General features: G+C 39.1%; 1 protein-coding gene across 3 annotated transcripts in view; it reads left to right on the top strand.

The window, feature by feature from the left end:
* The window catches only part of SYNPO2 (synaptopodin 2), a 78,357-nt gene extending 58,729 nt beyond the window's left edge, over positions 1-19,628 (top strand). For 2 of the 3 annotated variants that reach the window (XM_041398918.1, XM_041398919.1), the window contains one exon: positions 1,083-5,236. In XM_041398918.1, coding sequence (XP_041254852.1) covers positions 1,083-3,298 — 2,216 coding nt within the window. In that variant the 3' untranslated portion in view covers positions 3,299-5,236. Of the gene's footprint in view, positions 1-1,082; positions 5,237-15,041 lie in introns of those variants that run through there. The other variant, XM_041398920.1, reaches the window with a different exon arrangement.
* Positions 19,629-27,533: the final 7,905 nt, after the last annotated feature.

A 27,533-nucleotide genomic window follows, 5' to 3' on the forward strand; every position in this document is an offset into this window, starting at 1 on the left:
GAATAGCTTTAAATTCCAGGTTTTTTGAAGGGAGGAGCTATTGAGGCTGTCATTGATGAGGTTCAGTGGTAGAGTACAAGGAAGGGAAAGAAGCAGGGACACCACCTGACTACCATTGCCCCATGAGGCACACGCTCCATGTCCCATTACAAGGAAGAATTCACACTGATGTCCAGTGCATCCATCAGCCTTGCAGCTGCATCTGTTCCTCTTTCACATGACCTGATGAAAACCAGAAGTTTTTGCTTTCAGAAATATTGTCATTGATACTCCAGTGAATACCCTTGAGAAGTTAGTTGAGTCTCCTTGGTTCTGTTCTTAAATGTGTATTAACTCTTGCCCCATTTCCAAAATAAATATCCTGTATATGTCATATCCAACAGAACTCGTATTTCAGGCAAATAATGCTTGTTTAAAGACTGAAACCTGCTTTCATTGCATACCATGGACAAACTCCCACATCTACCAAGGGGCTGAAAGTTAATGCTAATATTTTCTGTGTATGACCTTCTGGATGTATACTTGCATTTAAACAGCTAATACACAGTAAAATATTGACTTTTACCAAGTTTGCAATTTATAGGAGTAAAATAAGCACCCAAATAGCAGAAGCTGCTGCCACTGTGAGACAGAATCTGCTCATTTGGTCTCAGATATTAAGCAGTCATGGGCCTGCCTGGCTGGGAATGACTGCTGTAAGCCCAGGAACTTGTAGTCAAATACTTGGAAAATACCAGACCAGAAGCTGGATAAATGAGAAAATATCACCTGCCTGTTGGTGCTAGGAATAAAAATTAAGAATGCTAGAAATAAAGACGTGTGTAATGTTCCTGTTGAGCTAAGAGAATCCCAAAGAAAATTATGTAGCCTTTGAAGTTAGATGGGTGTGTCTCCAAGGAACACTGGGTATGGAATTTATAACACAGCTGATACTGTGAGAAAAAATCAAGTATAATGAAATTTTCATACAAAAGAAATGTTTTCATATTTAATAAATTTCAGTACAGAAAAATGCACTTGTTAGTCTCCTTGCAGTTTCGTGGGCTGCATGAATTTAATGTGCACTCTGATTCCTTCCACAGGGCTCCGACGAAGCGAGAGCCTGTCAGAGAAGCAGGTGAAAGAAGCCAAATCTAAATGTAAAAGCATTGCACTGCTGCTGACAGCAGCTCCCAACCCCAATTCCAAGGGGGTGTTGATGTTCAAGAAGCGCCGCCAAAGGGCGAGGAAATACACTTTAGTCAGCTACGGGACTGGGGAGTTGGAACGTGACGAGGACGAGGAGGAAGAGGGTGAAGGTGAAGAGGGGGACAGGGAAAACACTTTTGAGGTGAGTTTGCTTGCAACGAGTGAGTCGGAAATAGATGAAGATTTTTTCTCTGACATTGACAAGGACGGCAAGATCGTGACGTTCGACTGGGACAGCGGTCTGCTCGAGGTGGAAAAGAAGACAAAGAGTGGAGAGGAGATGCAGACGCTTGCAGACAGCACAGGGAAAGGGGCCCTCATGTTCGCCAAGAGGCGGCAGAGGATGGATCAGATTACGGCGGAGCAAGAGGAGATGAAGGCAAGCACAGCGCAGGCAGAGGAGCACAGGGAAACCACCGTGACAGAGAACTTCCAGAAAGTGAGCTCTTCCGTCTATCAATCAAAAGAGGAGGAAATGTCAAGACAGCAGAGCTGTGTGAGCAAAAGTTACACAGATGTGAGCCAGAATCACAGCAAAGTGGTACAACAAAATGGCTTTGGCTTAGCACCTGGCACAAACCTCTCTTTTCAGTCCTCTGGAACTCAAAAGGCAGCATCTTTGAATAAAACAGCAAAACCCTTCCCTTCCGGAGTTCAAAACCGAGCAGCTGCACCATTTTCACCTGTAAGAAATGTCACCAGTCCCCTTTCAGATGCAGCAGCACCACCTCCTTACTGCTCTGTCAGCCCACCAGCCGAGGCTTTCTACAGACCTGTCTCAGCTCCTGTGGCCAGCAAGGCTGCCCCACCCGCGTGGGCAGCCACTGAGCCCACGGAACACATCGCGTCCAGGGATGAAAGGATTGCCGTGCCAGCCAAAAGGACTGGGATACTGCAGGAGGCAAAGAGAAGAAGCACTTCCAAACCTATGTTCAATTTCAAAGATGCACCCAAAGTAAGTCCTAATCCTGCCTTGTTGTCCCTTGTACACAACGCAGAGGGCAAAAAAGGGACTGGAGCTGGTTTTGAGTCAGGACCCGAAGAAGACTACCTCAGTTTGGGAGCAGAGGCTTGCAATTTCATGCAGACTCAAGCATCTAAACAAAAGGCTCCTCCTCCTGTTGCTCCAAAGCCTTCACTCAAGGTATCTCCTTCTCCCAGTACTCCAGTTTCACCGGTTTGGTCACCTTCAGCTGCAGCTTCCAACAAGCCTCCTTCTTTCCCAGCACCAGCCTCACCTCAGGCAGCGTATCCTGCACCACCCAAATCTCCACAGTATCCTCATTCTCCTGTCCATCCCCCAAGCACTCTCGACCTTGCTGGTCCTTTCAAAGGGCCTCAGGCCAGCCTGGCGAGTCCAAACGTCCCCCCCAAGGCAACACCAGTCACCCCAAGTGCTGGAGAAACAAAGCCTCCCTTTGAGATGCCACCAGCTATGAGTGGGAAAGGAGCACAGCTGTTTGCCAGGAGGCATTCCCGAATGGAGAAGTATGTGGTGGATTCAGAGACTGTGCAGGCAAACATGGCACGAGCTGCATCTCCAACTCCATCTTTACCAGCTTCTTGGAAATATTCATCTAATGTCCGAGCACCTCCACCCGTCGCTTACAATCCCATCCACTGCCCGTCTTACCCTCCTGCTGCTACCAAGCCTTCCTCTAAGGGCCCTACTGCTACCAAAAACACAAAAAGAAAACCTAAGAAAGGTCTCAATGCTTTGGATATCATGAAACATCAACCTTATCAACTCGATCCGTCTTTATTTACTTTCCAGCCTCCTAAGGAAAGCCTTGCCATGAAGCAGACATCAAAGCTGTCCCCTTCAAAGCAAACACTGCCTTTACCTACCTACCTTCCACCTGGTGCTGGCTCTCCTACAAGGGCCCGGCCCTCTTCGGTGTACTCCGTGCCAGCCTACGGCTCCCAGCCTTCGTTCCCGTCCAACGCCTCTCTCCCAGGGAATGAATCCTATTCACCCACAGGCTACTCTGCGTTTTCTAAGCCAGAAACCACCACATCATCTTTGTTTACTGCTCCGAGGCCAAAATTTTCCGCCAAGAAAGCTGGCGTCACTGCACAGGTGTGGAAGCCATCGGTTATTCAAGAGTAAACCTGGTTTCTAAGCAGAAACTTAGTGTCCATTTTGCTTGCAGTCACTGGTTTGCAGTGGTCACCTGGCACACAGACTGTGCCAGTGGTATTCCTTAGCTTACTAAAGAATGTCAGATGTATCACCTCAAATCTGGGTCCAAAATATTTGAACTTTTTTAAGGAATCAAAAGAGATCTCAAATTTTTAGCACATTTATGCATTTTATCAGGTGCTTTATGGAGATGACATCCTGAAATGGAGAGGTGCCATTGCATGAAGTGAGCAGGACACTAGGTTTTTGCTTTAGGGCTACAACAATAGAAACAGCGAGCAATATTCCTGGTATGTCAAATTAACAGAGAACAGCTTTCTTCCTGTCCCTCTCCCCAGCTGTGTTCTAATGACCTAGGGATTAGAGGACTTTGGTGTTTGTTTTTTTTTTAAAGAAGTGCCTTATTAACTAATAGTAATATGTATTATTAACACAGCATAAAATAGATACAGTGTTAGACTCTGACTGATCACTAGTAGAACACAACTGGATAGACCTTTGGCCTGTACAGAGCCTCATGGAATTCACTCAGAATCTGTCCTGGCTCAAGGGTCCTTCCACAGGAATCTGATTGATCAGCCAGGGGCTTAGCTTGTAAGCTATGTGGATCAGCTGTGATCCAAAATCATGAATTGCCTCTGTGATTTCACAGAGAACGTGCTATAAGAGATGCTAGTGTGTTATAAAGTCTAAAAAGAGGTGGAAAGACAGCTGGACAAATTGTTTAAAATTTCCCATTTTGGGGAAATTTCACATCCCACATGCAGGCATATTTTTAGCCAGAGTTTGCCTTGAACCCAGCAAGTATGAGAGAAGCCTGTAAATCAAAATTATTGAGCAGTCAGAGAGGTGAGCTGGGTTTTGCAGCTGCAATGTAATGAACTAGTTTCTTGTGAAAGCACAGTGACTGAGAACTGGAGGGCTGCCTGTAGTGTAGAGTGCTGATTCTTGCTCCCAGAGTACTCTGTGCCACAGAAATTACCAGTAAATCATGATTATGACCATGTCTTCCTACTGGCATCTTACACACTTTTAAATTCTTTTCTCTTGGGCCTCTACAGTGCTGCTTCCCACTTTAAACCTTTTTACTCTGGTCTTTTATCTTTTACTTGTCATACTGGGGACTAAGGATTGAAATACTGCTACTGGGGAGAACTTTTAAGAGCCTGTGGTCTTGAAATGTACTGTATAATCCTGCAGTGACTCTAGAGTGAATATTTGAGTAGTTTAGCATGGCTTTCATCAGCATCAGTGGTGCTAGGGCTAAAACAAGGTGCTGTTTCTCACAACTAAAGGAATCAAAATCCATCCCAGGTGTGAAGCTAAAGATTAAAGCATAACTCTGTGAATAAAGGGGGCAGAATCTGTTGGTATATTTATTTAAACTATCATTCAGCTAGTTACAGACCAGATTATGGACCTTGTGTATCATAGCAGGGTGTGTAGAGCCATCTATCTCGATGAAGAAAACATTCCTAAGTATGAACAAAATCTCTATAGTTTGATCCCATGATGGTAACTCAAACTGCAATCAAAGATGAGAAGAATGTATTTGGTTGCACATGCAGAATGCAGGCTAAATTGAAACTCTAAACAAACCAATAAAAAACCCTCCTATGAATTTTGGACCTCCAAAATTCTACTCTCCCCTTTAAATTTTTGTTTGGGATACTGACTGAATTAGAAGAAAATGACCAAGGGGTCCATCTCCCCCTTAAAATTCAGAAAAAATTATATAAAATTCAGAGATTAAAAAAAATGGAAAACTCAATGAATATTTATACTGCATTTACCTGGAAATAGAAAGTAGCAATATTTTAGTCCTTTGGAGATCTCCCTTCTACCTGTTTTCCACTGTCAATATCTGTACTTTTCTTCTATCATTAAACTTGTCCCTTTCCTCTCTGCCTGTTTGTGGCTTTTTTCTTTGGTTTGGCTGCTATTTTTTTGTTTCACTTCCACGTACAGAGTGACAGTATATTTTTGGAGAAAGTCTATTTCCTATGCTAGCCTGTTAATATGAAAGCTCCTCCCTCCCCTTCCCTCTTGCCTTTGCTCCCTCCTTTCTTCCCCTCTTTCCAAGCTCAGTCTGGAGTCGCACACACTATTTTAGGTAGACTTTAAGACTCCAGTATGTACTTGGAATAAAGATCGCCCACCAAAGGTAAGTAGTGCTATGAAGAGACACAGAAATCCAATCAGCCTCATATTGCCTTCCATGATTTTGCTTAGTCTCCTTCTGTAAAGCACACCTGTAAATTATAATCATGCTCCTGTACTTATTCACCCCACCACCAAAAGAATATTTCCCTAATGAGGACATTTGTGGCAGCTTTGTCCTTCCTCCACAAGTGTTGGTATTGATGCCTGTGGCTCCGAGACACAGGAGCTTAGAAAGTGCATCTGTGCTGAAAAGCTGAATTTTGATCATATTTGCATTCAAATACAAGTATTTTATATGGCCTAGAACAATGACAGAAGGATTTTAAAGCACCAGCAAGAATTAAAAAGTGTCAATGACATTAGTGCTCTTAACTCAGTTCAGATCTTTTGAAAATCTGATTCAAAGCCCAGCTCTGAATTCAATTTCTTATATACACATCATCCTACACACATGGGACTTGGATCCAACTTGGCTTCAAGGCTCTTTTTACTAATCAGGTAAGTCTTTAATTCTTATTCATATTTCAAGAGACTGCTCTGCCTAAAGTAACAGGTTTATCCAAGATGTAATCTCTTATGAAGCAGATATTTAGAGGAAAGATGAGCTGCTCATTGTCATGGGTCCAGATGAAAAGCTAAAGTCAAACGTAGCTGAAATGTCAGGGAAATTATTTTTTTGTGTAGAGGAACCATCTGAAATTTCACTTGGAAAGGGCAGTGATCTTTTGTAAATGGTTTTCTGAAGAAGCTATTGGAAATATTTTATATAATATGGCAAGGCTGCCAAGATACAATTGTCATCTTTGCTATGGAAGCATATTTAACAATGAATTTTAAGCCATGTCCAATAACAATACTTCCAGTATGTTTATATAAAAGGAGGAATTTAAGCGTTTTATGACTATTTTAACACATTTAATTAGCACAGACTGGAAGTATTATAATGCACCAGTTTTGATCTCACATTCTAGATAGCCTTTTCATAAAAATAGCTACCTCAATCAAGGGTTAATATATCTTCAATTTATGATTAAGTTATAAACATCCTGATATATAACTGAATTGAAAATTTTCGTTTTGGAGAGGAGTGGCTTTCCGACAAAAAGTTAAAATTTCTGCTGGAAAAATAAAAGACAAAATTTAGTTCTTCAACAAAGAACTGCTTAACTCCTCCTCCCTTCTCTAGAGGAACCACTCTTACCATGTTCCTGCTTGAGAAGAAATAATATATTATAAAACAACCAGAAAGAGATTTCAATGAATTTTTCCTGTAGGAACATTTATAACATAAATATTACCATCTCTTACACGTAAGCCTCATTCTTTTGATTTCTGCTCTCCTAAGGAAGAGACAAAAAATAAGAGGTTCATGTACCAGCAGGCTCCAAAAATAATAGGAAGTGTGGATCTTGTGTGTGGTTCAGATAGAAAAATTAGTGCTAAGTGGCAAAGCAGCAATTTTGAGAGAAAATACTGCTGGGATTAGAGGGAGGCAAGCTGGGGGGACAAAACTCCATAAAAAAAGAGTGACTACACAGGATAAAATACTTGTCAGAGTATTCTGAAATCCTGAAGGTAAAAGAACAGCAAGAGGGGCTCATCTGTTCTGCATATAGAGACGCTGACTATTTCCAGACATTTCCTGAATTTTTTTTGTGTTGAACTCTGACAAAAGACGACAAGCAGTTATAGAGAGAACTTCACACCAGATGATGTGATCTGGGAGGAACATTGCTTATCAAGTATCCAGGATGAGAGCTCAACAAAGGACCACCCTGACCCTCATGTGCTGCTGCTCCGTTCTGGAGTGGGGAATGCTCTGTACACTGTGAGGCAGGGGAACAGCAGGGAAATGACAACAACTAACACTGTGCAAAATGTTTCTCCTCTCTTTTTTTCAGGATCCTTTTCCAGATTTGCTAGCTTTAAAATTCCAAACCCTTTGGTTCTAAAAAGGTTCCCTCTTCCAGTCTTGCCTTTTTACATGATGCAACTTTCTGTACCTGAAGTCAGACAGCTGGGATTCCACTGATTGCTTTGGTGGTTTGGCACAGCAATGCAAATCTTAATTACACAGCTTGGCATAATGGTATTTTATAGTGGCTCTGCTCAGCTTGGAATGGAAACACTGTACAAAGAAGAAACTTGACAAGATCTTCAAAACCCTGTGGATTCAGAAGCTCTGAATGAACTCACTGCTGGTAAATCTCTTGGGAAAATATGTAAGCCTGGTAATTTCATGGCAGTCTTGTTGCCCCCATCACAACTTCACAGTACCCATGACAACAACTGGTCTTATTTTACAGTAGACATTACTTTTGAATGCCACTACATACAGGAGAAGTTGGGATCACTCAAGAGTTTTGTCTGACAAGTGGTTTTCAGGCTGGTTGCTTACTAAAGGAAGCCCTTCAGGTTTTCATCAAATGATTTAAAAAGTAGAAAAAATCCTGAAGCTCTATGTTGAAATGATCTCTACAGATGCAGACTTGAACTCTTCCTTTATGAGCTAAGACAAACCATATGACAGTAATCCCATGGGTTTAATATTTGCTTCCTTAAGTGAGGCAGGCAAAGACTTTTTCTTTGTGTGCTAATCAAGTCTCCAGTTATCCTCTACAGCATTTAAAGGAAAAATCTATTCCTCATTGTAATGATCTTCACAAACTTTTTAATTGCAATGCATGTGAAACCTGCACAAACATCTGTGTTAATATAATAACTGCACACTCCCTTAGGCTGAGAAAACTCATCTATGAGAGAAATAACTTCCTGAACTTACAGATTAACTGTCTGGATGAAGGCTTCCTTTGTGATGAATTAATGTTAAACCAGCATTTTCAAACAAGAATCTTCATTCTTTTGTACATTTTAAAGACAGAAATCTTAAGCCAGAGACTCCCCTCATAACTCCAGGCAATTCAAAGATAAAATGCTATGAAAACAACCAGGTCATTTCTAAATAGGTGTCAAGACAACTTTTGAACAGATGGAGTGTTTCTCTTGATGTTTCCATCTAGATCTGAAACAGCAGATTGTAATGGTTTTAAGAAACATACAACAAACCGAAGAAAAGGAGGAACATCACAGAAGTAAAATACATTCCCAATTACAAAGGGTGACATGGAGCATAACATTCAGTTGTAGTGTGAGCTTTAACTGATTGAGAAGCAAAGAATTCAGCACATTTATATTATAAGCAAAAGTTTTCATACAATAAAAACCTATGGACAAATATTTTCAGTTTTTTAAAAGAAAATTCTTTTTTCCCCCAAAAACCATAAATAACTGCCAGTGATTTTTGGCTTTGATTTGTGAGAATGTTACTTCTCAGAGCCTCACTATGCAGGTTGCTGTTGGTACATGGCTCTCTGCTGCAAACAAAAGCTAAATATCTGGAATCTGGGTACACTTGGTTTTCTTCCTAGAGTACTGAAGGGGTACTGATGCAAGCATCTGACACTATGTATATAGAATTATGAGAAAAACAATATTAAACACTGCTGTTTGGATTGAAAAGTGAGGCACTTGGAATTCTTGTTGCCTGTGTCAGCTTAATCCAGCCTCCTTGGTTTGAGTGGCCAGAACATCTGCAATCATGTCACATCTGGTTCTTTTTGCTGTAGGACTCCAACCAAGGATTCCCATCTGACAAACAGTTCTTTGCTGCTTTGTTTTGACATCATTCTGTGCTCAGCACCATTCCTTACTCAATGCACACTCCTCCAAAGGTGCCCTTCATACTGAATTTTTTTCTTACAGATTTGTGCTGTTAGCACCCAAACCATTCAGAAGCCAGGGTTCATCTTTACTCTGTTGCATTCTACAAATGAGTAAATAATGCAGGGGTTGAGCAGCACTGACACCAGGGCACTCTGTGGCCCTGGGTGTCCAGTTCAAGGCATTTCAAGGCATCTCCAGAGCCACACAGCACATGCAGCAGTTACTCTGCCAGTGTGATCCTTAACATCCTTCTGTGAGTGTTAACAGCTGGCAGACTCCAGGTGGAATTCCAGAAAGGGAGCCCTCAGTGACCAGCTATGAATTCCAACCCACAAAACCACCTTTTTTTACAATATACTCCTGTGTTAAAGAACACTAATATTTCCTAAATGAATCCCTGAAATGGTACTGGTGGTGCAGAAATCCTGAAATTTAATCCAAAAGCATCAGCACTGGGCAATGGTGCTTTCATTTCAGGGCTTTGGAACAGCTGACCTTCCAACTTTCCTAGCATTGCTTCGAGGTAGCTTTTTAAGAGCCGAAATAAACCCTGGAATACTATCATGGAGCACACTGTAACAGGGGTTTGAACCACCAGATACTTGTAGGAATGAATGAATGAAACCCTCCTACCTTACAGGATTTGGGGCTGGAACAGGCTGTGCTCCTGTTGAGCCTGCGTAAGGCTCTCAGCGTGAATGTTCACACCCAGGACATTTACACTGAAATATGGAGCACTTGAGACACAAAGATTTGTGTCAAACCACTTCTAAAGCAGGGACAGGTACCACATCTCAAAGTAGAAAGGTCAGAAAATAGGGCCAAGTTTGTGCTGGTAGCTGTGCAATATTAAATCCAGAAGGTGGCAGCAAATATTCTTCCTTACAAGAAATAAACAGTTTAGTCCAAGGAAATCTAAGGTGCCTCAGACATTTGCTTTCTGTAGGCATAAGGGTACTGTAATTAGAGAACTGCATATGGATAAAGATCAAATGAAAATGAAAAGCTAATTTTCTTTCATTTGCACAGGTGCAAATTGAGCTAAGTAAATAATTTATGACAAGTTAGCAATCGTCTTTTGGTTTTTTTAACCACACAGGCATTTTGCAGTAGTGAAGACCTAATTCTAATAATTTACTTTCCCCTTCTATCATTACCTGACAACTAAAAAGGACTTTATTTTCAAAAGCAACGTTTTTCACAAATTTTGTCACAAATCTTGTCACAAATCTTTTGTGAGTTGCCACAAAACTTATGTGAAGTGGCTGGCAGTAACTGCTTCCTTAGTTTGTTTGCGTACAAATTATGAAAACAAGATTGTTCTCACCTGAAATAACACCACATTTAGAAACAATCAGAATTTAGAATAAATTAGATTCCGGTCCTCAAATTCACTATAAATTTTCAGAATCAAGCCCTGACAAGACAGCTTTGAGGAAGTCAGGATTAGGCCTGAACTTTGTGATTCTAATCTCTTCCTGGTCTCAGTACAGCCAGTGACAAGGTTTTAGTTGTTAGGTGAGATTCCCCCCCTCCCTCCCTCCCCAGCCATTAGCCAAATTTCTTCATTCACATTTTAGTCTACTGTAAAATATTTCAAGAGTTTCAAATAAAAATTATTTTCCCACTTTGTTTCAAAACTTTTGGAAGTTGAATTGTAAAATAGCTGTAGCATTTACTGCAGAGCTGGCAGCATTTGTGAGAGCAATTATTTTTTCATTACATAAAGTTTAAATAATAAATGGTTTGGGATAAAAAAAGGTGGTAATAATATCAACAATATGTCTCCCTTCCATACTCAGCTCAGTTAAAAAAGCTGAAGTGCTTCTTTCATGTTAAAAAATGAATATAAAAAAGAACTGAAAGGCATAAAAAATCAATATTATTTGTTTTGTCCTACCATTTTCTCAGTGGTTTGGTCTCTAACTGGAGTGGCCATTAGAAGCCCATAGAAGGACAAAGGAGCAATGCATGACTGAGCTTTTTGTAAAGACAGAGTCACTTTTTGAGATAAACCAACAGTTTTATCTGCTTCCTCCTCCTTTGTCCCCTTTCTGTGTAAACAGCATCCAGACACTATTGTTCACTCAGATTTTAAAGTGCTTTGATACTGGATTAAGGACCAGCAATGAAAATATAAAAATAAATGAAAAGATAAAAATAAAACTGCTTTAATGACTTAGACATGAAGGTCCAACCTGTTCAAGTGACTTCATTAGGGAGGAGTTTATGTGGAGAGAGTTTCACTGGACTATTCAGAGTCCAACCCCCTTTTGTCTCCTTGACTGGTAAAAAGGCAGTTGTGGCATGTAAACACACACACACACACACAGAGTTTTCTCTTACTGAGATGTGCTGCCTGAGACAGAAAAACAGCTGCTGGGAAATCATTTCACTAAGTAGTATTATGCATTCTTATTTAGTCTGGAAAACAAAAAAGACCTTTCTGACTCCCGCCTTTAAAATTTGCACTGTTTTATGAACCAAGTATTGTTCTTTTTGTCTTGCAGCTTTTCATAATTGACAAGAAAATTGAAATAGCTGTAAGTTCCAAATAACCCATTTTTCCTGACTATTGGTAAAGATATTATTGAATCAAAGGTAGGAAGTCACACTCATCCATCTTACATTAACTAGGTCTTTACACGCACACACCTAAGAACTGCTTTTGCATTCATTTGCTTGTATATTGAAATAGTTTCTTTTGGAGGTAGTATTATATAAATATTAGTTCATGTTAACATACATCTTATAAATATCAGAGATTTTTGCAGTGTCATAAATGTTTGCTTCACTGAACAGTTTATAACTCATTTCCATTTTCAAAATCAGTGTTAATCTGAAACTAACCTAAACAGGTTTGTTTGTACAGACACCCAAGGCACTCAGCAGCTGTCAGGATTCTTTGATGGCAAAGGACAGCTCTAAATGGCCCTACTCTTCTTTACATTTAGGAATCACTTTCCCTTCAATAACTATGGTAGTAGAGGTTTTTCCCTTTGAAAACATCCAGGAACTGGATAAGAATAAATTAATCAGTGTAGAGGGTTCTAGTTTGTCTTGCTTTATAATACTTCAATATTCTAATAACTGTTTTGCCACAAGATTATAGGAATACAAAAGTTGATAAAGTAATAATTCTGATAGCATTTCACTTTTCTCTCCTTCCTTGATTTCTGATGTGAAGAATGGAAAATCTTGATCCCTCTTTTTACGATTTTTTTATAGCTTAAGGGAGAAAGAGGGGAGAGTAATTATTCTGTAGTTGCACTTCATGTTTTCCATTGTGTCTGGGGTTTGTGCATTGTTTCTAGTACATGCTTTCCAACAGATGTATCTCCAAGATTTAAATATAAAGGGGAAATTTTAGAAAGTATTAGCATGTCTGGCTGCTGCTGTCCAGCAGATGGATGATGAATTCTAGTGATTGGAAGTTGCCTTAATTCCAGAGTTTCTTAGCTTGAAGGGGCTAAACACCAAAGTAGTGTGTTAGTTAGTTTGTGGGGATCTTCTTCCTGAAATTCCTTCAGGGCCTTATGGAAGTGACAAGGTTCTTCCCATGTACTTCAGCCTTCTTCCAGGTAAAACCTCTGGAATGATGTTTATCCTCACAGGTTTTGTCAGCTCACAGGCCAAGAAGACAAACATTAGTTAAACCCACATACTGTTCAGTCATTACTTCATGGAAGCAGAGATTATCCTTACTTTACCAAAGCTAGGGGAAACAGATGTTCATTTTCACATTTTGGAATTTCAAAGGTAAAACCAGCCTATTTATGATAGATAATAATAAAAATCTTTAGAACTTTTTCCTAAAGACAAGCTATCAAGTGGGAAATGGAAGCCAGACCAGGACTTCTACATAAATAATACAATAGAATGATTCATTTTAATAAAAAAGTATTAAAACACACTTAATAACTCACATTCTCTGATTACACTCTGTCAAAAAAAATTAGTTCCTGCTTTATAACTTATGGTTACACCAAAAAGATACTTCCATAACTTGATGAACTCTGGAGTTTTTCTCTGAACAGGACAAACTAAACAGTGTCTTCATCTAAAGGTCTTGAAAAGCCAGATATTTTATCCAACACTTGTTTAAACAGTATCATTTCCCTCTCATCTCTGAAATCCTACAAAGTACACACAGGGCTTTGAACTGGAATTTCCATTGAAGAAGGGGAACTTTTGTGTTCTAGAACCCTACTGAGAGGAGCTAACACAAGTAAACCAATGAAGTGGGCCTGTTTGATCAACTTCTTCATCCCTCTCTATGACCTTATCTTCTTAATTACTTTATATTTTTAATTACCACCTAATTCCTTGTGGTTTGGGTTTTCTGATTAATTTCTAACATAGGGGAGTGTGTGGGTGGGATTAATAATGTTGGGGAGTTTTCTGTCTGGAAATACAAACTGGAAATAGCCAATCATAGCTAAGAGGTGACAGGACAGTCCTGTCATAAAACATCAGTTATAAAACTTGTCAAAACTCTCATGTCATAACCTCTGAGTGTCACTACACTTTTTAAAACAGATTCAGGCTAAGTATGACCCAACTGACTGAAAATTATGAAATCTGAAGTTTTCTTCCTCAGTTTCCATCTCTCATACAGAAAGCAGATATTACAATCTAACTTAAAACCTGAAGCAGTGGTCATTCAAATTTCTTAAGTGCAGCAAGATCCTGTGGCAGAAAAACTTAAAATGTGACATTTCTATGTGAATCTTTGGTAGATCAGCTATACTTTGAATGATCACACACCTGATTAGCTGTTCTCTAGTTCATGCTTGGAGTATTTTAAGTTTGGGAAGCTCATTAGGAAAAGTAACACAGGGCAATATTATTCAGAGTAAATTCTAGCAAAATCTCTGGCAAAAAGAGCCAGGAATTTCACAGCAGATTTCAGCATTAAAGTAATTTAAGCCTGAGGACATGAATCAATGAGTGTGAATCAGTGAGTTTAGGAACCACATTTGTAGAAACTGTAAGAACAAGGTAATTTGTGTGACACAGAGAGCAGGTCTGGCTTGGGGACAGGCTGTACCTGCTTTGTGCGCTGCCAAATGGCTGCTGCAGCAGAACCTTCTCACGAACACAGTTTCTGTTTCAAAGTGCTGCATTACTAAGAAGATTAGGATTTGTCAAAAATGAATGGATTGCTCCTATAAGTGGGTCGGAATGTACTGAAATTCCGAGGGCATTGCCTTTTAAAGAAGCCAAAAGTAGCGTCATGTAAGGGTATTAAGTGAATGATTGCATTAACGCCTTTAATTGCTTGTGTTCACTTTTGTTCCCCAAAAAAGTGAAAACTAGGATAAGTCTAATAATTTTTGAGTAAGAAAAGCCTTTCTTAAAAGGAGATTGCCAAAGATATGTTCTTGGACAGATGTCCTAGACAGAGCCTGTTATCGAATAAATTAGGCTGTGCCTAATATTAGAAAGAATCTTGTAAACACACACAGAACTGTCACAACACGACTCCCTTCTGCATTAAGAATGGTCTTTTCAGAGCAAGGCACACCAGCTAAGTAGTGGGAAAGCTGCACAGTTGCTAATGCCACTGTACTTTTTCAGTAAAAGCCTGTCTTTGGTCTGCTTGCTTTCCTCAAAAATTCAATTTGCTGTGTGTTTGTTCCTGTTTCTTTCTCTGCCTCCTGCCTTTCCTGTAAATTAAAGTTCTAAAAGATACCCGTAGACATAAAAAGGGACTGCCAGGATGTCACGTGCCTTCAGTGTCTTTTGTTCCAGTTTGGAAGTGAAGAGAAAGGACTTCCATTCCTGCTGCTTAATAACTGTATTTGGTATTTTGTCTTCCTAGGGAAGGAGCAGTGGCCGCTCATTATCGCTTCCTGGGAGACCTTCTTCATTCATCCCTCGAGCCATGTCTCCTACTTCCCCTCTTGTATTTCAGCCTGCCCCTGACTACTTCAGCAAGCCAGACACAGCAGCTGACAAGCCTGGCAAGAGACTGACTCCCTGGGAAGCAGCAGCCAGGTCTCCCCTTGGCCTAGTGGATGAAGCTTTTGGCCCCCAAAGCATGCAGGAATCCGTTGCTGCTAATGTGGTATCGGCTGCTCGCAGGAAAACGCTTCCTGAGCCGCCAGATGAATGGAAACATAAAGTTTCTTACGAGCCCCCTGCCCCGAGTGGTAGCGTAGCCTTACTGGGAGGGAAGCAGTCGGGGGTTCTATCACCCCAAAAAAGCTCCCTGTCTGCCTCAAGTGCCCCCAGCCAGGCTGGCCCTAAGCTGCAGTATCCCTACTGCACTCAGCGCTCCACAACGGATCCTGATATCATGTCCATGGATTCCAGGTCTGACTATTGCTTGTCAACAGCAGATTCAAACTACAATCCACAGCCAAGGGGATGGAGGCGTCCAACATGAGCAGCTGAAGGGCCTGGGGCATTTTCCCTTCCTCCAGCTCAGCAAGCCCTCAGATTTGAGTTGGAGAAGGAAAGTTTCTTGCTGGCCTGGTGATCTCTGAAGTAAAAAAAAATGAGGAGACAAAATTGAATGGAGCACAGTTTTCACATGACTGCAGTGCTAGCAGCCTCTAGAATAGACTCAGTTTTACACCTAAGATTGTTCTGTTTGTCAAAAGGCAAAAATATGCATTTCTTGGGGTGAGGGGGAGATGTAAGTGGGGCAATCCATGTACTCGATGCAAATATCTAGCAAGGATGTAGAAAGTGACAGCAAAAATGCTTGCAGTTAAGCTAATGTGAAAAAAAAAGAAGCAAAAAAGGGCATTTTAAAACCAAGAAGTATTTTACAGGATCTTGTAGGTTTTCTGAGTATGGTTGACATGAGTTCCAAGTTACCAAATATAGTCGATTTGCAAACGTTCTAATGGAAGTGGAAGACTTTGAAGCACTGGCTTATTTGCCATATGTTTTTTTACTGCATTTCTATAATGAGCTAAGAAAGTAAATCCATGAATATTTTTACCGTGGCAACAGTTAAAACACATTTGTGGCAATGGTGCCTGAATCACCACAATATGTAGATAGAGGAAATCATACACAGTCACTCATTGCAGATAGATTTCAAGACAGTTCCAATGAAGTTTTACATCTTGCAATTAATGTGAAAACACCAGGAAGAGAGGCATTATTAATAGAAATCAATACCATGATACTTGAACAACAAAAGAGACAAGGTGTGTATTTAAACTGGATTGCAAGTTATATTTGTAATAAACTATCAAACAAGTCAGAGGCTGAACAGCCTTTATGTCTCTGTGAAATGCACTATTTGCTGAGCATTTACTGCTCCAGTGCCTGGTAATCCAACTGGCTGGGCAGTTATTTGTGTTTCTAAGGTAGCTCACTGTTTAGAAAGCTTTTGAGTTGTATCCTTAGTTGGGAAGACATAGATGAGTTGTTTAGCAAGGACAATTCCTGCTCTACGTAGAAGTTGGCATGTGACAGAGGGTTCCTGATACGTGGTGCATGGTGTGAGTCTAGGAGCAAATATTTGGGTGGTTGGTTATACCTAAGTGATGTTGATGGACCTGAAGGGATGGTGAATAATTTTTACTGGTGATATATACCTTGCATTTGCAGCTTATTTAAACAATAGAAATATGTGGCTAAAAATGTATGTATTCCAAGCTTCCTGGGTAGTTTAGATGTTAAAGCATTAAATGACCACCCCAAGTTTTATGAAGTGCTGTCAATCCTCCTTATTCTGTGGGGAATTATTGAAGGGTCTGTCAAGCACTGTCAGCTGAAATTACTGCAAAAGCACATTAACTCTCCTTAGTTTCAGTAAGGCTGTTACTGTGAGTGAAGGGATTTGATTAGAAAAAAGTTAAAACATGTATGCAGCAAGAAAAAATACAGTACAAAATATTCCTATCTGCAAAGCATTTGCACTTATAGCAATTATAAAATGTAATTGGTATGAAGGACAAAGGAAAATGAAATCGAAGTTCAGTTGAGCTGGAACTTCCCCTAAAAGCAAATAATTACAGGAAAAAATATAGCCTTAATGAGGTTAAGTTGGTAGAATTTCTGTAGCCAGACAGAAGTCTCCCTAAAATTCAACTGATCCTTCTGACCAGTCAGGAAATGAAGATGTCAGAGTGGTAAACGTTTAGAATAGGATCATATTGCTATAGCACTTCACAGATTTATTTCACAATATGAATGTGTGAAAAAATCCAATAGTGTTTTAGAAAAATTACATGACCAAGGCTGCCATGATATGCCTGAAAATGAGTTTTGCAGCTCAGAGTTATATATGCACATAATCGGAGTAAATTTTCCTGCCGCACAGGCAAAAATAGATGTCTCTCTGCAGACTCCCTTTATGTCCCCTTTTATCACAATTGGGAATATTCCACCTGTGGGACTGTGGAAGTCCCCTTAGCCTTGAAGACTTATGCTCAGGTCTAACCCTATTGCCCTGGAAGAACATGCCAAATACTCGCTTAATTTCAGTTAAATTATAAATCAAATTGAAATTCAGTAAAATTTATAGTTCAAGGTCATCAAGGCCTTAACTATTCAATAAATACCAATGCATTTCACAGAAGGCCTACATTCTGAAAAGTGCACGCTTCTTACATATTTTGCTGACCTGTGGTCCCTATTACCATAGCAAAACAAGTTCCTGTTTCCAGGTCAAGTTCAGGTTTCTGTTTTTAACTGTTTCCTTTACATCACTAAAAAGAAAACCAGATTAATGAGTTTGCATTAAGGTATATTTTTACCCAACACCATTATTTTAATTCTAAGAATTGGATACCAAACTTTTACATTCCCATTGAATGTAGTGGTGTGAATTCTGAGATCATTCATCTACCGGAAGCAAATGTGTGCTTAATTTCAAGGTACATGCAATTAAAAATTGCCAAAAGTCTTTTTAAATTTTGATACTGCAGAAAGAGTTATGATACAAAGTGATCTTGGAAAGGCTTTAATGCTGTGATCACATGGCACTACAGGAAAACATTCTCTAGGACAAAGTCCTAATTCCCCACCCCAAATATGCAACAAACATGGAAGTGAAGAGTTTCAGACATGATCACTGACTTCCTGTCAACTTTCCTAGAACAAAAAATGTGCAGCCTTATAATTTCATTCTATTCACAAGTAGGAATAAATCTCTGAGTACTTTTGTGCACATGAGAATCCCTGACGCTGAGTTTCATGTGGCTTTGTATCATATCATAGATTAATTTGGGTGTTTAACATGACCTACCCCAGATTTTTTTTTCCTCTTGCTGAGGATTTCCTAGCTCTCTTTCCCATGAGGATTCTCCCATATCTAATAGGGAATGACTTCCCAGTGCAGCATTTCCCTCAATAGCAACACTGGTAAGTGGATCTGGCCTCCCTGACGCCATCTATTTTTACAAAGTCTGTGGGCAATAGATTGTCTCTGAGATCTGTTCCTCTGCTACAGAGAAATGGAACTAATAAACATTTTTGAAGTTATTAATGGGAGGACAGACATGAGGGCAGGCATGCAGACAGATCACATAGCCTTGTTTGGAAGGAAATCAAGCTAAATCCAGATTGAGATCATGTAGTGATTTCGAAGAAAGAAGCAGGCCCGGACCAGTAAATGAAATATTAATGCATCAGAGCTTTAGAAGGACCCCACGGCATTTTCCACTTTCTGTCCTTCACCCCATTCCTCCACTATCAAAACATCTTTCTATCAAATAGCTGTGACTGTTGTGTGTGAGTTCTGAATATATTAATGCAAGTATTTCATACATTTGCTTTTGAATGCACAGATCTGCTCAGTAAATGTGAGGAAAATCTTCTCGATATATTAAATCGTTGGCTTTGTGCTCACCCTCAGAGGTGTCTCTGTTAACATGCAGAACATTTGAATGCACATTATAACTTAAAATTTAGTTTCTTTAATTATGTTAGATGATGACGTTCACAACTCTTGTTCATAGTTTGTTTTCATTTTGGTGTGCTTTAACACAACCAAATATCTATTCACACTGCATTTCTGCCTAGTAGCAAGAGACTGTTATCTTTATAAGAGACTTTTCGCTTCTAAAGACTTTTGCTCATTGCAAAGGACACTTTATTTGACAGTGCATGCCAGTGATGTAAATTGTATCACATAATAAAGTGATTTGACCAATCAGATGAGAAACACAATTTTGTTTTCCCTAAATTCTTGTCTGTTTGTTTAAATAATCTGAACCCAAGTAAAGCCTAATCTCTTTTTTCCTGCACCATTTTTAGACTCACTGACTTTGCCTGTCAGTGACCTCGTGCTGGTATGAGCTTCTAGAAGCTTAAATCAGCATCAGGTCAAAAGGCAACTTATCAAATTTAGTGGAATTTCATTTCCATACTGACTAAGCAGGGGAAGGAAACAAAGTGAAGTACAATCTAGACAGGTTAAATAATACAAACAGAACAGTTTTTATTGTTTGAACATTTTCAGCCCAACCACAAAAATCTGCAACTAAAATCTACTTATTGTACTTACTTTGTCTACTTTACTTGCACCTAACCCTCTGTTTAGTTCCTTGTTCACTGCTGTATTCTCATTGTTTATTCTCAATTGAAACACATTGTTCAAACGTGAAATAAATATTGTGAATAAATTGTGAACCCAGTCTGTACACTATGCAGGCTATTTGGATAAATAGCTCTTCAGGAAATAAAGCCAGCATATACAATCTAGCTGTGGAAAGTCAGATCAGATTTTCACTATAGACATGAAATGAATCCCAAAGCAGTTTTTGCATTTGTACAGCAAGCAGGATTTTGTCGCCAGTACAAGAAAAATGATTCATGCATGTAAGACTCCGGGAACCGAAAAAGCTCCACAATAGCATTTTAAGAGCTTTGCTCTACAAAGGATTTACAAGGTTATAAGAGACCCAGCACTATTCCTTTCCACGGCTACATTTCCATTTTTCTTTGGTAAGTTCTTAAATAGATCATAAAGAAAGGAAGCATAAGGCAGCTTCACAGTTTAACATAACTCCCTTGACTTCCGTAATTGGCAACAGATTAAAAATCTCTGTGCCAGGGGAACAGTCATAGGTTTTGTAGGATGTTTCACTCTGCAGAGAATGTACCCTGGGTTTCTCGGAATGCCCTCGATTTTCTGGTGCATTCATCAATGCTTAAGAGCATTTAAAATGACTCCAGTGTGGCAGACTGCTCCCTTGCTGAATGTGAGGCTGGTGAAATGAGGAATTTTAAGTCCAGAAAGGCAGACATTTCCAGGCCAGTGTCTGGTTTTCCTCAAACTGAACATTTGTACTTTGAAATTGTTCCTTGGCTATATTATTGGACCTTAAAAAGAAGCCTTGTGTTGCTGCTGAGTCAGAAACAGCACTCAAGATGCTGGAAAATGTCTGGTGTTTGTTCACACATTTTCAGTCCTAAAAAAGGCCTCAAGTATTTCACACTCAAAACAAAATGATCTTGGAGCGTCTGTGTGCATGCACATGAAGTTGTGGGGGTTTTTGTGGAGAAAAAAAGGTAATGGTCAATTAACAGATGTTAATGGAGAACTAGGAGGACATACTGGGCTGCACTACAGTTCAAACAGCTGGAAGGTTACAACATGCTGACACATATAAAAAAGAAGGTGCTGATAAACCTCCAGTTCTAATTTTATCTTTAAAGTAAATCAAAACCCAAGGGTAATTTTGGATGAATACTGAAGAGGTTTATGACTAATTTTTTCCCTATAAATAAGGAAACCAAAAGAAAGATATGCTAATTGCTGGACAAACAATATTGTATGTTGAAAATAATTTAAACCAGGCTGTAGACAAGCAGAATTTGCCCAAAGGCAAAAATGGAAAATAAGAAGCTTTACAGAATTCTAAATCAGAATAATAGATATATTGGTATCATTTCCCAGCATGAACAACCTCACAGAACTGTGGCAGCTTTAAAACAACTGCCACTCTTTATATTATTAACTGCTAGGTAATGCTCATTTTAGTTAGTCACTTCCTAATATCAATAGATGCACTTCAGTTTAATCTCAGAAAGTCAGTAATTTTTGAAAAACATGAATCAATATAAAGTCAGCATATTCTTAACTCTGTGGTATTTCTAATGTTTTGGGGATTTTTTTCTAACAGAAAAGCTTATAAGCATAAACACAGCAGTTTTGATCAGGTGTACGTCAGCTACTCTGATTTTTAGGTCTGTTCAAGACAGTTTATACTTAAATGCAAATATTTGGCCTATGAAATGGTTTGTATACAAACATGGGACTTGAAGCTCCCTAGTGAACTACTTATATGCAAAATAGAATATTTTAAAGAAGATGATCAGTATTGGTAACTTTTATAGTTTCCAAGAAATTCCCCACTACAGATCCACATAATTTCATCATTTTTTGAAAGTTCAAGATCATTTTCTCCACTTCTCTGTGGAGTTCACCATTCTTTACTTCACTTGGCAGTTTAAAACCCCAAGAGATTTTCCATGTGGCAATAAAATAAAAAGATTGGTGTAGAAATTAATAAATCTTCCTACTGAATCAGTATGCCTTGAGAAAACCTGCATTTCAAAGAAACACCAAGAATAAAGCAAGGCAACAAAACTCCTTGGACCACGTGAAGCAAAATCCTGTTACCAGCTAAGTCAACAGGAGCTTCATTAATTTACCACTTATGCCAGCAGGGCAGGAACAGAAACGTGCAGCACCACAAAACGCAGCAAATTTACAAGCACTGAACTGGTGTCAGCAGTTCTGTAGATTTTTGTAACCTGTAGAATTAAAAAAATGTGATTGACAAAACACTACAGCATTAATCAGATTTTTTAATGTTATCTTCTATTGGGAACTTGCTCACTCGTCCAGAATTATAGAGTTATCTCAGCTGGGACTCTGCTGAGGCTCAAGTTGCTGTCTTGGCCTCCTGTATAATCAGTGTGGAGGGGCATTCTTAAAAAAGAAATTAACTTCATCCTTAAATAAATGCCTAAAATAGGTGGACTGGATCCCAGGACCCCAGGCATAGCCTTACACGACTCCAAACTCACCCAGGCTTGCAGAGGTTTGTTTGGATAATTCTGTACTTGCAAAATGGATCATCAACAGACCACAAAAAACACCCAAGGACAGTGAAGAGACGATTGTTGCTATTTTGGGAGCCATAAAGTTATGGAAGTTTAGGCAGATGCTTTTCCAAAATCAACTTGAAAGTTTCTCAAAGGAACAGATCACCACTCATCTCTTCCTACACTTTAATAAGCTGCTGTTTACCCTGCAGAATTAGATACAGATCACTGTGTTTTGGATGTTTATTACTGGAGTTAGATGTGACTCCTCTGCATGTAACCTCAAATGAACAGCAGTATGAATACAGGTTTGGAAAGCAGCAATCCAAACAGATAACATTCAAACAGAAGCAAGAGTAGATTTATTTTTCCATGCGACCTTTATAATAATTTCTAGTGCTCTGAATGTTCTGCCATAAACTGTGTACTGGAGGGCAGAGAACACAAAAGTAGTTAGGACTAAGTTCACAACCACAATGAGGATTATGGGCACTTCCAAGAAACATTATGATTTCTTTTCCCCTCAGATAATAATTTGATTGTTTTTACCTCATATTTTTACTTTTACTGTTTTCATCTCATATTTTTACTTATCTGTTTTAAATTCTTGCCATTATTCACAATCTCTCTTTCAGATACTACAGTGTGTATGAAATGCATGATACTTTTTGACAAAGCATATAAACCTCCTGAAAAACCATAGCTAAACTAAATACAGGAAATACATTATATTGAACACTCACCTACATATACACAGAAAGCTCATAGGCCACAGAAGATAGGTAGGCAGAGGTAGGCAGAGAGCAGGAGGGAAAAAAATAAAATCATGTTTTACCAGTAAAGCAGAAAGATTATATCTATTATATCAGACTGTAGGACATGGTAGATTTTCAAATTTCTGTTTCCCTCTGCCTTTTAGGGACCGGTGCAATCTTTGGAACAAGGATGGTCAGTTTGTCACTAAACACTTCAAGCTTACTTATACAATATTATGAGGTTTATTGCTCTAAAGTTGTGCAAGCCCAAAAGAAGACAAGCAGTTGGACTAAGCCTAGTGCTGTCCAACAGAGGGCAATGGTACACAATCCATACAATCCATAATATTTGCTCTCCCTGACAAAGCCTCTGTTTCAACAGAGAAGCTGTGGCACAGTTAGAGATCTGTGGGGATACCAGACACCAAGCCGTGTCATTATCAGCACATCCACTGGAACTCAAATGCCATGAAACATTAAAGTTTGAGCTAAAGCAGATGATAGAGGAGGCATTGCTTAATGAGTCCCACATAGACTGTAGTTAATTACTCCTGACCTCAGCAGCATGGCGTGGACAGATGTCATTATCTCGTTTTACCAGTGGAAGAGAACATGGAATGGAAAGAACACGTGCACTGCCCAAGGCTGTTGGGACAATGGCAGTGCTGCACTTGGATGGGGACATTCCTGGCTCTTACCTTCACCTATAATCCACTGGTTATTTATAGCAGTCATGCATACTTCACAACGAGCACAATTACATTCTTACAGCTCAGAAAAGAAAGAGGAAGGAAGCTCCAGGTCCTTTGAAGAAACAATCTAGTAATTCAAGAGACAGATCAAGTTATGTCCCAGACTGCCAGACAAAATTCACCAAATCCCATGACAGAGAATGTAAGGCTTTGGAGTTGTTTACTCATAGTGGCCACAGCTGAGTGAACAGAGATTAACCTCAAAGGGCAGTAGAAGGATTAGTTTAAAATATCAGAATTAAAGGGAAGTCTACATTTGCTTACCATAACAGAAGCCCCTGTCTTCTCCCATGTCACCATGCTAGCCTCACCTAAAATCTGTAACAAAGCAAACAAAACCCATCCAAAGGAAACAAATCTTAAGTTCCTGTTAAATCATGAGCCTACCCGTGAGCCATTGCCAAATCACCACTGGCAATGTCTTCAGTCTGATGTCTGTTACTAAGAAGCACATATTGTATCTGTATCTGTCCCAACAGTAATGTAAAACATACACTCAGCTGCTACCAAGGGAATCAACCCTGCCACTAAAGGAAAAGAATGGCACAACCATACTCAAAGGCACCAAATGAAGGCATGTTTATATCAGGAGTCACTTCCCTTAACCTGGGGAAAAGGTGACACACATGAAAAATTATGAAAGATGGTGCAAGAGTTCTTCTAGTGCCTCCTTGAAAACTGCATAAATAAGAAACTGTGATTAATTTAAAAATGAGTGACCAACTTGCCACTTCTTTCTCAACAAAGTGAAGTTAACAATTAACTTCTCCTTCTTAGCAGGTAGCATAACGATAAATGTAGATAAAATCAGTTTGCAGACAAAGTATTTTGATGGACAAAAAGCTTAAAAAAAAAATCTGTGCTAATGGATTAGCAATACAAACTCCTGGAAACAGAAACCTCCTGGAAAAGAGGGACAGAAAGTACATAAACAGAAAGCAACACAAGCACTGCTAAAGAATCTTCCTTGAATGCACAGTGACAAGGAACAGCCTAAAGGTAATGAACAAATGTATAGTCAGTTCATGTGATTACGTGTCCACCAACTCCAGCCATTTCCACGCAACATACTGAGCCATAGTCTCTGGGGGAAAGAGAAGGAAGTTGGCATAATTAAAATGCATTATGTGCACAGTCAAAAGTCACACAGACTTTGTTTACCACTTCCTTGCCACGCAGGCCCAAGTTACCATCCACTTGAATGACAGTACTAAAGAGCTGTTTAATTTAAGTTCTAGCAGTAAATACAATTCAGGGGAAAAAGAAAAAACATGGGATCTGTCATCCCTAATCATCCATCCATGTCTCTTCTTTCCTATTGCACCAGAGCATGGCTATTTGTTCTAAATCAAATGTCACAGCATAAAGACTAATACTCCCCTAGGAAAAAACCTTCAGCCTTGGTATTTAAGTGTGTACATAATATATGATACCTATATTTTATTCCTAGTGCAATAACACTGAAGAATAACTCCTGTCAGAGTTTGGATGAAAGGGAGTCCACATTTCTGGTAAGTTTTACTCTTTAAAAAGCCTTAATTCCTGCACCAATGACTTTTACTCTTGCAGCGCGTTTTTTGAGGGGGATGGAACTATAAACACAATTCCAGACCTTTGCCAACAATAGTTTCTTGTTTCTTTTAGTTCTTTTAGCTCACTGTTCTAAGCAAAAGAGGAATTTGGAAAAACAATTAAGCTGCAAATGTTGGCAGCTTCTGTTTGATTTGACAGATAAGCTTTATCTGAATTAAGGAGTATAAAGGTGTTGGTACAGCAAGTATTACTCCACAGGGCACAATGCCCACACTTAGGGCAGCTCAAGTAATGGAGAAATTACTCAGGAGAGTAAAACACACAATGTGTACAATCCCACAATGCATTCCCATACAGTGCAAGGAGTTTTAATTCCACATCTGTAGAATATCAAGAGTAAGAATGGAAAATATCTATGGCATGGCTGGGCTCTTGTAAAGTGGAAAATATGAGATGGTAGGAGTTTTGTTTTCTGCTAATCACGTAGCAAGCCCATTAGTCATGGAATGCCTCTAAACAAAGTGAATCTGTGAAGAAAGAAACAGGAGCAAGAACATTAAGAGAAAATACAGCACATTTCAAGAGAGAAATATTCCTTCTCCCATTTTAAATTAATTCTTCTTGCAAAGATGGATGTATGTATCAAAATCTGGCCTTTGATTCTTCATATTTAAGAGCTATGTGAGTTCACAATTATTTGGATGCAACAAATTACTTTTTATTTAAAAAAATTAAAGGGGCAGACTGATGATGGTGTAGCCCAGAAAGTCTTACTTCTAACACCATTGCTCACACTTGGTAAAGAATCGTGTCCAACCTATTGTACATTGATTGTATATTCCAAATATCCTCTAAAATACATCCTTTCTGTGGCAACCTGCTCACTGATCTTTTCTGCATGACTCCAATAACAGCTAAAGGGAAAAAAATAAAAAAGGGAAAAATGCCAAGAATTAATCACAAACTCAGATATTATCCCTAAAACATGCGCACAGTAGTACAGTAGATGTGTTCCACACAATGAAAAATACTGCAATATTTTGCACTTAAAAGGGTCAAATTGATAGGTATCTTTGGGGGTATAATGCAATTGTGACATGTGACAGTTTTACAATTGATACTTGCCTAAGTTAATGATGCAGCATTCAGCTTCACTGACTAGCAGAGCCTTTTAAATTTGAAATTTTTGAAAGGTAAGGTCATGACATGTCTTGATGACACAGCAACAAAGAAATACTACTTCTAATTCACCACTTTTGCTAACTTATAAAAAGAACATCTGCTGAACTACAGCTTTCTATATTTCAGCCATTAAGTATTTTAATTAACTTCAAAGTTAATGGGAGCACCAGAAAATACCCAAACATTGGAGATGCCACAAAACAGAGCAGCAACATAATGACTACCATTTAGGGAAAATTCACTAAAGATGGTTGCTAATAATTTGCACTGTTGAGTGAAGAAATTATTTCCTTACATGTGAGACAGGGAAAAAAATGGCCCAAAATCAAATTGATAGTTTGTGTTGTTTCAGTGGTGACAATGGTGTTGAATATTTTTCCAAGTTGGATTTTTCCCACAAGGAGACCACTTTGGTGGTGGACATATTTTTCCTCAGCAAAATTAACAGTGACAAGAAAGAAACTCTGAACCTTCTTTGATAATGAAAACACCAAACAGAAAACAAGTTCAGCCAGACTATAATCTTAGAAGTGAGATCTACATCTCATTTCTGATTATTGGGAAAAAACCACAACAGCAATACACTCTACATCTTCTCTGCTAATACTGAGTCTGCCCGTGAACAACACCTAGAGAAGAAATGTCACAAATGTCAGAGACAGACTTAGAGCTTTAGGACTATTCCCTGACTAATAAATAATCATTCTGTGACTTTATTAAACAAATAATATCTGAAAGCTTCTAAAACACATCCAGGTTGCCTCACAATCCTGGTTGTTAAATGACACCCAATGCCTATAAGGTCAGCAAACATTGCATGGTTGCAAGGGGAACATCCCTTGCTTTGGTCACATGATTGTCAGCTGAAGATGACCACAGTTTATTTGGATGACTTCTTTATTTCTGCTACCTTCACTATGTAAGGACTTAATTTCTCAGCCAAAATTGAACAGGTCAGCAGAAAAACTCAATTTCTAAGTACTCAATTGTCTGAATAAAGCTGATTCATTTTGCACTAAAAATTCTGTCTTTTTTGTATTGTATATTCATTTTCCAAAATAGAGCATAGTG

This window comes from Onychostruthus taczanowskii, unplaced genomic scaffold, assembly GCF_017590055.1.
Source record: "Onychostruthus taczanowskii isolate IOZ18803 unplaced genomic scaffold, ASM1759005v1 scaffold150, whole genome shotgun sequence".
Taxonomy (NCBI): Eukaryota; Metazoa; Chordata; class Aves; order Passeriformes; family Passeridae; genus Onychostruthus; species Onychostruthus taczanowskii.